The following is an 11,761-nucleotide window of genomic DNA, read 5'->3' as shown; positions in this document are numbered from 1 at the left end:
TTTGGATAATGGTTTCTTTATGTGCTCGATTCCCATAATAGCTTGGATCTACAAGGAATATATGTTGAATTGTTATCTATCAACACATAGAATGCAGAAAAAACATGTCCTTGTCAATAGAAGCCCCAAAATTCCACTTCTTTCACCCTCAATTAAAGGATTTACCATTCTATTTCATTAGTGTGGCTTTTAGGATCTAACCCAAGCCTACCCTTCTAGGCCCCAAATTAAACATTCCCTATTTTAAAGTAACAATTAAGTCATATGATAATTATGTAGATCCATTTTACATCATAAAATGTAATACTTTTTAGATTACCTAGAGTATTACATGTAATGCAATATTTTATATACCATTGTATCCACACTTCCCCCTATCTCATTTATAAAAATAGAATAAAACCATGTAAAGGTCTAACTTTTGAAAGAAATGATATAACTCCATTACATATGGAACAAGAAAGCATTAGGCCACTTCCACTTAGGATAATAAACCTAACTAGCTAGTGATTACACTAGTCAACACCTAACCTAGAAACAAAGGATTTAGTGGCATGCATTGTAACGTGTTGCATTTGCCATGGGACTAGGTGTGGGAGCCAAATTACTTTGTATTAGTATCTACATTGAGTCCAATCGATGCAACTAGCCTTGTAAAGCCACAAATTTCTCAAGGAATTCAATTTGAATTACCTCTTCTCCTTCAACCAACTCATATGCTTTGGACTTGATTTTATCACAACCCTCTATAATAAACTTTGTATGAGCATAATACCAACAATGAATGAAAGATCTAATAATTTTTAAAAAGCGAGTGTGAGACTATTGTGTTGTCGACATGATTAAGGTGAATTGGTGACAATCACGAGTTCTTTTAAAAAACCCTTGTTCAAACCCTATATAGTACATATTTAAATGTAAAGTCAATAAAATGTGATATTGTATTGATGTGTTATGGGATTCATAGATACCCATGGAAAAACTGTGCAATATTTTGGAGGGTCTTCCAAGTTGACCAAGTTTCCAATAACGCACAATAAAGTGTGTGAGTGACAAGGATAAGTACAATTTAGATACATGATCACACATGTCCACTGAGTCTTATTGATTCTTGCTCAAATGAAAACATCTCAAATTTATTGTAGTTAGAAGGTATGCCCTTTTTAAAATAGTACAAAATAATCCTTGTGTATTATGTAGTTGGGGTTGTTGCACAAATTCATGTTTTTGCTAAAATATAAAGCCCGAACCAATGGCAACTACACTTTGTGAAAAGAAGGGGTTCATAGAAGAATGTTAGATGTCCTACAAACTTGAGAACAAAACTAGCAGAAGTTTATTAAAGGTGGAGAAGGAGAAGCACTAATGCATCAGATATTGATTTTGTTGTAAAAAGAACATGAACTGTAGGAACTACACAAGTTTAAAGGTCAAGAAGGAGAAGCATAGATGCATCATATATTGTTTTTGTTGTAAAAGGAATATGAACAAGAGGAAACACACGAGTGATGTTGTACTAAGGGCTGAACTCGTTCCACTTTAAAGCTAAGGAATATCGAACCAAGAAGTTGTATGAATCCTTAAACAAGATGAGAATGTCGAGGCCATTGTGGTGCAAGGAATCCTCCCTAAGTAGAAAGTCCACATGAGTTGTCTGGGAAATTGCTACTAAAGTATAAGATTATGAGAGCGACTTCAGATGGACAAAAGAGAGATCCATTGAACAAGAAAACTAGAGAGGACGATGTAGAGACAAATTGTGAATGATTCTCCAACATCTTTGGCTCACCATGTAATCGAATTGGATTAGCCCTATGCATCTCAACAAGTTGGGCAACTTAAAAAACTAGAAATGGTGTGTGATCTTGAAAAATAGTAGGCACAAGAACTGCAGGTGAGGTTAATTTGGCTTATGAGATTCTTTATCGATGTTAACCTCCAGAAGGGAGTCATACAAAACAAAAGATGTTGGGGCATGCTGATAAACATGGATAAGTGCAAGAAGTATAGTCATTGGTGCAAGACCAGAGACAAAAAAAAAATGTAAACGCCTTGATTGTAGACCTATAGTAGTTGGAGAGTCTATTGTAGTGTCTAGAACATGGTCATCATGTCTTCATCATTTTGTTCTGAAATTATTGTTGTTGACATGCAAGGGCTTCACAAAGAATCGATTCTATCTCTGCCAATCTGATAGGACTTGAACAATGTGAGGAACCAAAGAAGTCTCCAGAAGAAGTGTGCAAGCCATAGTGCAAACTCAAATGTTGCTGTCAGGCCAGAAGCAGTGATTCTCAAGTAACAGGTAGGAAATGGACACAAAAACAAGCAGATTGCGCTAAAAAGATCCAACAATGCTGCCAGTCACGAATAGGAATTCATAGATGCAGCAAAATAACCAATTTATTACAGAAAAAAAGATGCCAACAGACAGAAAATGTTTGAGAGCTTGACTGATAATGAGTTACCTACGTACTGATGGCCTAAAATCAAAGGAGACGGATGTTGATGCACTATCACTTAAACCACTTAAAGGTGCGAGCTCAAGGAGAATTTCAATCATGAAATATTCCAATGCTGATAATGCAGAACTCTAAAAAGACCCTAATCTTATGTCTCTATACCACTTAGTGTGAGCACAATATCAGCAATGTAAGACACTTACACACAATAAGTCTCAAGGGGGCAAGTATACAAGTATGACAGAGAATTGTTGGAACTGAGATTATTCAAGATAAATCCAGTATACTGAGGATGGATTACACTTTAGCAAGTCTGAAACATCAATAAGAGAAAATCATACACAGACATCCCACTTAACTGCAGTTTAAAACCTGCAGAATGGACCTGAGTAATACTGTACACATAGGTTCGACTTTCATTTGTATTAGATATATATAAAGTACAAAATTGTCGGTAGAATGTGCAAAATTGACGAAGTCTCTAGTAAAATATAATAAAAAGAGTGAGTAATAAGAATAAGTACAAATTTAGTACATGATCACTAAGCCTCATAGAACCTCTTTTGTTCATTTCACAGGTGGAAGAGTGTCTATTAATTAGAGACACAACAATCTCCATATACTTGGAACCAAGCCAAAACTTAATCCAAGTAAAACCATGATTTGATCGATTCAACCATGCTTGCCACTTCAGAGATTCAGCTCAGCTTGAGTAAACTCCATCTATCATCACTAATTTAATGTTTGCCAAAAGCAAACCAGCAGACTAGAACCTTAATATTCTTCCAGGATTAAGGAGATGCAATGAACCTCCAAATGTCTATAATGTCATTTGAAAAAGAAAAACCTAACATGATTGTCAATTGCTTCATTATTTCTTAACTTATTGTTGCATGCTCCAAAAACTCTTGACACGCTCCAATCAGTAACAGTTGATTAGTAACCAAGTATACAAGGTTAAGGCATCCTAACAATAGAAATATAATAAGAAACATATCAGCTTGAATCTTGTCAACACCTCACCCCCCATTTTGGATATTACTCTGTTCATCAGGCCCAGTGATGCCAAGCTGCTATGGTCAACAAATTTTCGGAAAAAAAAATGATCTTTTAACATTTTATTCAAAAGATTATAAAACTGTCCCCAGATTTATTCAAAAGATTATAAAACTGTCACCAGATTTATTCAAAAGATTATAAAACAGTTACGAATTTCATGGCATGGCCTCAACTTATAATTTACATGAGTGCAAAGTTGAGTTCATGCCAACAAAATCAATAAACTCCTAGGATTAGGATCCTCAATCTGCAAAGCCAAAAAGAAATATCTAGACACAGAATTTGTTTGGGGGAAGTACAATAACTGTTACATAAAACTACATAGATTTCAACAGAACTAGAAAGAAGCCTCTGCCACCATAGACTGAGGAAGCATGAGTTGAAATGACTGATAAGTGATAAATGGGCTTGAATATTCTATGTATTCCAGCATATACATGTGTAAGACTCGATTCTTGAGAACCAAACCATTGAAAATGAAAAACTCAGCCTATCAAAAAATTATGACCGGGTAAGACTCTGCATCAGATTATGCAGGCAGCCTTGAAAATTTCACATTAGTACAACAGAGAGCTCTCGAATTATTAGTCTTTGCAATCAATAACACCTTCTGGAGCAATTTGAAAGCGTGCTTCTGCTTCTGCTAAGCAGGGTGAGCTGATCACTTTGCAAATGCGTTCCTCGCCTCGACCTTTGCGGAGAGAAAGCCTGTTATTGTGAAGAAACAGAAAGCTTGTGATCCTTGTAATCATTAATTTTAAACATAATTTGTATGTAACTGTTGGCAGGCCGCAGGACAATACTCAAGAATTAAGGCCAATTTTCAAACCTTGTGGTGGAAGCGTGAGCTATGATATTTCCTCCAATAGGCTTAACTTGGGGACCTGCAAACATAGCAGAACCATCTACTTGGGCAACAACTTGATTGGTCACCACAACTGCCACACCAAACTGGAGAACAAAACAGTCCAAAATTATACTTCTTCCACATCTTAGTGTTTCTTCCAATTCAAATTCCATTATAAATCCTGTATGAATATATGATGCCTTTTCTCTTGTGCATTAATGAAATATAAGATGCATCTATTTCAAAAGAACTACAGTCAACAGATCCATTATTGAATTATAAAAAGGCCTACCTCATCTGCCATTTTCTGAAGACTTCTAAGGAACTTAGCAAGATGCATCTGCCTTGCTGATAATTCTCCTCTGCCTATAAAGTCCGTTCTATAAAGGGATGTAGCACTATCCACAATCATCAGAGCAAACCTGTCAACAATTTAATCCAATGCATGAAGGAACATCTATAAGGACAATTCTGGAAAGCCAGGCATATAGAGGAAACTTTTGAAAGATTTAGTCGCAGAAATGCAAAGCCATAGAATAGTGATTAATATTAATACTTGATAAAGCCCTTCTACTAGTCATGGAAATGTTGCAATATTTTTCCCTTCAATAAGAATCTCCTGTAACTTTTTACATTAAACATTGCATTTTCTCTGAGATATTGATTTCTGTATCAACTGATTGCCTTTAGCAAGATGCGTCACTTTAAGTCTTTGTTTAATAAGATACATCCCAAAGAGCCTTTCGCTCTCAAAGAGGGACCTAACCTTCAATCTCGATCCCTGGATAGGAGTTTCTGTTTCTCTGTGCAAACACCTATGCAAATTTTAATATATATAATAGGTTAAATCGTTTACAGTTAGGTAGTTGTTTCAGTTCTGCAATAATTTCAAAGCAATTACACTTCAAACACCTCTAAAACTGCATGGAGGGCTTAAAACAGTCAAAATAAAAGTAAACAGCATGGAGGGATTAAAACAGTGAAAATAAAAGTAAACAGCATAGAGAGATTAAAACAATCAAAATATAATTAAACAGAATGGAGGGATGAAAACAGTGAACTGTATAGAGTTAAAACAGCCAGAAAAATAAGTTAAAATTGCATGAAACAGGAAACGTTTCTGAAATGTTGTGGCTCAAAATATACGAAACAGCATAAGTTGGAGTCTCGAAGAAAAGCAAGAGAGGTTTCCACGGAGAAGCACCTGAATCATTCAGTTGATTTAATATATGTGAATCATTGCTTGTTTCTGAAACACATCTACTATTGCCAAACAAAAAAAAACAAAAACAAAAAAGATTGTTACATCTTAAACCATTTAGGGCATAGGCAATATTCAGAAGCAATTCATGCAGAACTTACAGTAGATAAAGATCCATACCTTGTCTCTGCCATCATAGAAGCTGCTTCCAGCAACAACCTAGATTGATGATCCGTATTATATGCTCTGGCATAGGCAACATTCTCCAACACATCTGCTCCATTGAGCCCAAACCTGCAAGATTGCAAAATACTAAAATTTTGGCTATACAGTCTCTCAAAACCACAGTAAAAGTTGTGCATCAAAAAAGTGTTCATACCTTTCTGCAATCTGTAAAAGCCGTTGCGGTCTGAAGGTTCCCTCGGCATCAATAAAAAGTGCTTTGCCTTCACCACCTCCCTGATCTAACGGCAACTGAAAAAAGACTACCTTCAATTTGCAATTATAATAAGTGTGACGGCAAAGATTCAATAAGTTAAATTTAAAACCCCCAATCATGAGTATGCAATTCCTTAGAAGCAGCAAGTCTTCGAGAAGCAAGCCTGGCGTTGAACCTTAACCATCCCATGAATCTCAAACTTCCCAAGACCCAAATCATTAAACGGTGGCTGTTCATGAACTATTATAAACCCTAAACCAGGAATACACAGAAAGACAAGAAATATCCGATCCTATAAGAATCCAGCTAGATAAATGTCTTAGAGGGTTTAGTTCCCTAAACCTTTAAGGGGGATATACCTAGTTCAAGAGCAGAGTTTCATAGTTGCCGCAATAAAATAGAGTATCGTTCACAAAGAGGTAAATTTCCTCATAAATCAAGAAAATTTCATGCAGAGACCAGTTATGCAACAGTTCCTTTCAAATAATTGAGCAGAATTAAAAGTTTGCTGCCTCGAAGTTCAAACATATATTTCTTCGTGGAAGCTTTAAACTAGTGCCCTCTAAGATGCAGCTAATGAACAGTATCCCCTTGCCCCAAAGTTTGTCTTTCTACTGATCGGTGTTTTCCCACCACAAATCTTACTTGACTGGAATCTGAATTTAATTAACATCAGCCATCTTTTCCCGTGTGGCTACCGCAATGAACTGCAACACCCACTTAGAAATGATAAGATTCCATGTATTACATTAGCCATAGCCGTATGAGAACGCAAGCGGCAACGGCAAGATGAGACCCTCTGTAACGATGGTAGCACCTGATGCCTGAGTTGGTTGGCTCTTTGTTTTTATTACAATGGCTAATACATTATGTTACGAGAAACAAAACAAAGAATGGGAAATAGAAACAGAACAAGAAACGGACGCAGAGGGTATTGAGGATAAGAAACATGGAAACTTCCCTTCACGGCATATATTATGCATATAAAATCGACTAATAATGCAATGATGCAATAATGAAGATAGGAATGGAAATGAGAACCGGAAAAAGGAACAAATCAAGAAATGGCACTCCTAGTCAGGTTTCTGTCAACATATCTACGATAGATATGACTGCTCTGGTTCACCTTCGGAGCCCTAATTTTTGGACGTTATGATAATGACTATTTAAAGGCCTTGGGCCGATTTCTAAAATGCGAGTAGCTATTGAGTGTGTAGCAAAGAGCCTAGAAGAGTTTATCAGGTTTGGCCTACTCTTTCATTAACAGAATTGAAATCACATATAAACACATTTCAAAATAACAGTTGCGCAATTTTTTCCAAGGGAACCTTACTTGACAAGTAACGCAGAGAGTGTGGCATAATTGGGTTTTTCCTGTTCGAAATTCCCCATAGATCTCTGTGATTGATCCTGTCTCCACCCCTCCTGTTAAGAAAATGGACAAATTCTCAGAACCACGGAATATGCCCAAAACAATTATCAATGCCCACAAATCATTCCACCAATCTTATCATTACTAACAACGTAACTCAACTATATCCTTGAAACCAAAGAACTCTCAAGCTATTTGTGCAGAAAGTACATTACCTTCTAATAGTTTGTCAAGCTCTCTAGACCCAGAACTAATCTGTATAATCTCAAGGCGTTGAGCATGTAGCTGGCTGGCACTGGTGAAACCCATGGGGACCAATTTTGAGGCTGCCAGAGACAATAACCAAATTAATACATCCCACCCATCGAATTTGTTCTTGTTTCCAAAAAAAGAAATATTAGAAACTGGGTTAAAGTATAAAATTGACATGCCTGCTTCAATAATCTTATCAACCTTGGCATCACTGAGGCCCTTGATCTGCACAAGCTCCTTCTTGGGGGAATATGCAACAGCTTCTACCGTGCAATGCCCGGCATCCTTGAGTTTTTTAATATCAACAGCAGATATCCCACAGGCCTGATACAAAAAAACATCCAGGGATAAAATTAGTTGCGAGGAGATTGCATTGCAGTGATCTTGGCTTTGAAAGGATTTTGAAATTTAATACCTGGAGTTGCTCAATGGGGTATGGTCCATGCTGCTGCTCCTCTACATTTTCATCTTCCTCGGAGATCTGTTGCTGCTTGCGTTGCTGTTGCTCCATGGGAAGAATATTACTGAGAAAGCGAGTTAAGAGGGAAACCCAATACGAAAGAAGTGCGTCTCGTGCTACCCAGTTGACCCTTCGATGAGTTTCAGGTTGTCTTATGGGTCGATGGATGATCCTGCTGCTACTCTGGAGAGGGGCCAAGCAAGAGGCTGGAGACTGTCTCTCGTTTTGAATTTGGTGTGGGCGCCAAAGTTATTACATTGAATCTATTTTAAATCATTTTCTCCATTCCTCTTCTCAATTTAGAAATAAATGTGGGGGCACAGGCTTGTCCCACAAGCTACCGCCTTATTACTTTTTCTTTGTTTAAGCGTTGGGCTTGCGAATGTTTCCCATCCAAAAAATTGTGAACCGTCAATTTGACAATGGGAGAGAGTGCCAGCCCTCTTTATGAAGCTGAAAGCATGTGTTTTTACTAGAGTAATTTTAATGTTATTTAAATTACTGGGTTATTTTATATTTTTATATTTAGAGATATTTTTATTTGTTTAATAGGATAGGTTTATTTGTAACCGAAGTTATTATTTTAATGGTTTTGGGTATTAATTCAAAATTGTTTCTTAGTTATGGTATTATCGTGATAATCATGAAGTTCATGCAATACCTACCCTTATCATAGTATGATATGTGATTTAGTAAAAAATAATGTGTTGTTATAAATTTAGTATGATATATTTTTAGTAAAAAGTATGATATATGTTTGAGTAAAAAAATGTGTTGTTATAAATTTAGTATGATATGCTTTTAGTAAAAAATTATGGGTTGTTTTAAAATTAATGGGTAGAAATATAGTAAATTTGTCTGGATTGTTAAAAATGATCTGAAGTAAAAAAAATTCAAAAAATTTGACAATAGGAGTGTTTGAATTGTGTTTTTGAAGGTGGAAATAGATTCACAATGGTCAAAAAAACCCTGGGCACTTGTAACTTGGATTTACAAAAAGTTATGTGAGATTTTATCAAAATCTTCCTGAAATTTCCATGATTTTTCAAACAAATTTAAAGCTTGTTTAGACTATGGCAATACATTTTGGCATAATGATTTGTGGATTATAATTTAGATATGCTAGATTTTACTATGACATTGCCTAATCAACTCTAAGTTTTTACGTGAATTTTTGAATCACATGTTGCATTGTCATATTTATACAAAAGTGCAGCAAAAATGATAGGTTATCCAGTGAGGTAGATTTAAATTTGAGTGGTTGCAGCAAAATGGATAGGTTGTCAAGAGAGATAGATTTAAATTAGAATGGCTTATTTTTCTTAATTGTAATGGATTTCCATTTTAAAAAGTATTTGGAAAATTCATAGAACTTGTGCGTGAGTGTTGTAATTGCAACTTTATATTTAAGAGAACATTGTGGTTTAAAACATAATATATATTTTGAGAGTCTAGGTTACATTATCATATTTATATAAAATGTAGCAAAATGGCTGAGTTGTCAAGTGATGTAGGTTCAAAAAGAATACAAGTCATATTCCTTTATACTTCAAATCATCATAAATCCAAAAAAATCTTGTTGATTCTTTGAATAGAAAATATGTGTTCAAGTAGAAAAAAAGAAAATGTGTTGTTATACAAGTTTAGGTTACATTATCATATTTGGTTGTCAAGTGATGTAGATTAAAAAAGAATACAAGTCATATTCCTTTGTACTTCAAATCATCATAAATCCAATGAAATCTTGTTGATTCTTTGAATAGAAAATATGTGTTTGAGTAGAAAAAAATGTGTTGTTATACAGGTCTAGGTTACATTATCATATTTATATAAAATTGCAGGATAGGTTGTCAAGTGATGTAGATTTAAATTAGAGTGGTTAATTTTTCTTGATTGTAATGGATTTCCATCATAAAGGTCTTTAGAAAAATCATAGAATTTGTATATGTATATGTCACTTGCATGTTTATATTTACGATAACATTATGTTTAAAAGATAATAATTTAATTAAATTGACTATTTGTGCATTCGCCTACAATAATAGTAATAATTAAATTAAAATAAATAAATAATGATTAAGAAGCTATTAATTTTTTAAATGTTCATTAGAAAAACAATGCAAACCCTACCCATGCTTAATTCAAATTATAATAAATGCAAGTAAATTTTATTAATTTTTTGAATAGAAAATATGTGTTTAATTAGAAAATAATGTATATTGTATAAAAGTAATTGGTAGAAATAAAATTTCTCATCGTTATTTGTGGATTACCATCTAGATATGTTAGCCTCAATAAATTGATGATAAGTTGGCCCAACCTTCTAACAATCTCCTTGTTAAAAAAATAATGCCAAGAACCAATGCTAACATATTCTCGTAACTTTCTATGATGTCTTTGAATGCATCACATTCCAAAACGAAATGTTTTTCCGATTCCATTAGTGCAAAATGTACACACACATGCTTCCCAAACTTCTTTAGGTCTTTTCCACTGTCCTACACCGAAGTTGATGTCATTTGGTTCTTAATTAAGCAATAACAATTTTTGTCATGCACGAAATGCTAGCTCAAATGTACTCTTTTTATTGGAGATAACATTGCTCAATCAACTCTAAACTCTTAAATAGATTTTTTAATCATTAAATTGCATTGTTATATTTATACAACAAAATGGATAAGTTGTCAAGTGAATTAGATTTAAATTAGAATGGCTCGTTTTTCCTTATTGTAATGGATTTCCATATTAAAGGTATTTAAAAAATTCATAGAACTTGTGCATGTGTTATGTGCATGTTTATATTTAGGAAAACATTGTGTTTAAAAGGATATAACAAAATGGATAAGTTGTCAAGTGAATTAGATTTAAATTAGAATGGCTCGTTTTTCCTTATTGTAATGGATTTCCATATTAAAGGTATTTAAAAAATTCATAGAACTTGTGCAGGTTTATATTTAGGAAAACGTTGTGTTTAAAAGGTAATATATTTTTTGAGAATATGTTATTTTTTAATTAAATGGACTATTTTGTGTTCACATCTAAACCAAATGAAATTTAAATAAACAAAATTTAAATTTAAAAGTGTGATTATTTAGTTATTAATTTTTTAAATGCTCACTCAAAAAAGAATGCAAACCCTACTCATATTTACTTCACATCATCATAAATCCAAATAAATATTGTTGATCTTTTTCTTACTCTTTACCACCAACAAAATTTAGGTAAACATCCATTGGTATAACAATTGACTAAGGACTAAATCTTGATCAAGGATTATTTTGGGACAAGGCAAGAATCTACTTCTACTTTCAACCAGCGGAAGCTAATAGATCGATGAAAACAACATGAACAAGAAGAAGACAAATCAATGGCACATAACACAATAAGTTTTCCTGGGGAAAGCCATTGCTCAAAACCCCACCTATTTGTATTGCATTTATCATAAATATGAGTGAAGATAAAAAGTGTGCTCTCACAAGAACAATTCCGCACAAGTATATCCAACTCTCTACCTCACAAGCCTGCTATTAGCCAACACCTAGCCAATTTCCATTGCTTGACAAGCCCTTATTTCCTTGCGCAATTCCTAGGATGAATAGCCTGTATTTAAAGGGAATTCATGCTTCAAAAACTGCGCAATCCTAATTAGGTCCTCTTCCTGATTGCATG

The 11,761-nt window shown here is 34.4% G+C and overlaps 1 protein-coding gene across 1 annotated transcript; it reads right to left on the bottom strand.

The window, feature by feature from the left end:
• Window positions 1-3,791: 3,791 nt before the first annotated feature.
• On the bottom strand, window positions 3,792-8,471 carry RAD51 (RAS associated with diabetes protein 51). The gene is made up of 9 exons (XM_089422908.1): window positions 8,048-8,471; window positions 7,812-7,956; window positions 7,596-7,706; window positions 7,342-7,433; window positions 5,949-6,043; window positions 5,750-5,863; window positions 4,661-4,790; window positions 4,351-4,472; window positions 3,792-4,229 (listed from the first exon to the last, which is right to left on the bottom strand). The coding sequence occupies exons 1-9, from the start codon at window positions 8,141-8,143 to the stop codon at window positions 4,106-4,108; spliced, it is 1,029 nt and encodes a 342-aa protein (XP_089279034.1). The 5' UTR covers window positions 8,144-8,471; the 3' UTR covers window positions 3,792-4,105.
• Window positions 8,472-11,761: the final 3,290 nt, after the last annotated feature.

The sequence above is a fragment of the Pinus tabuliformis genome, chromosome 4_1 (genome assembly GCF_031772625.1).
Source record: "Pinus tabuliformis cultivar Carrire ecotype Pingquan chromosome 4_1, CPIR1, whole genome shotgun sequence".
Lineage (NCBI taxonomy): Eukaryota > Viridiplantae > Streptophyta > Pinopsida > Pinales > Pinaceae > Pinus > Pinus tabuliformis.
This window is presented reverse-complemented; position numbering and strand designations above follow the sequence as displayed.

Coding starts and splice junctions, on each gene's coding strand:
- RAD51 (XM_089422908.1), bottom strand. CDS start 8,143: ATGGAGCAACAGCAACGCAAGCAGCAACAGATCTCCGAGGAAGATGAA. Junction 7,434..7,595: donor GCTTGACAAACTATTAGAAG/GTAATGTACTTT, acceptor TTTTCTTAACAG/GAGGGGTGGAGACAGGATCA. Junction 5,864..5,948: donor CTTTTACAGATTGCAGAAAG/GTATGAACACTT, acceptor GCAATCTTGCAG/GTTTGGGCTCAATGGAGCAG.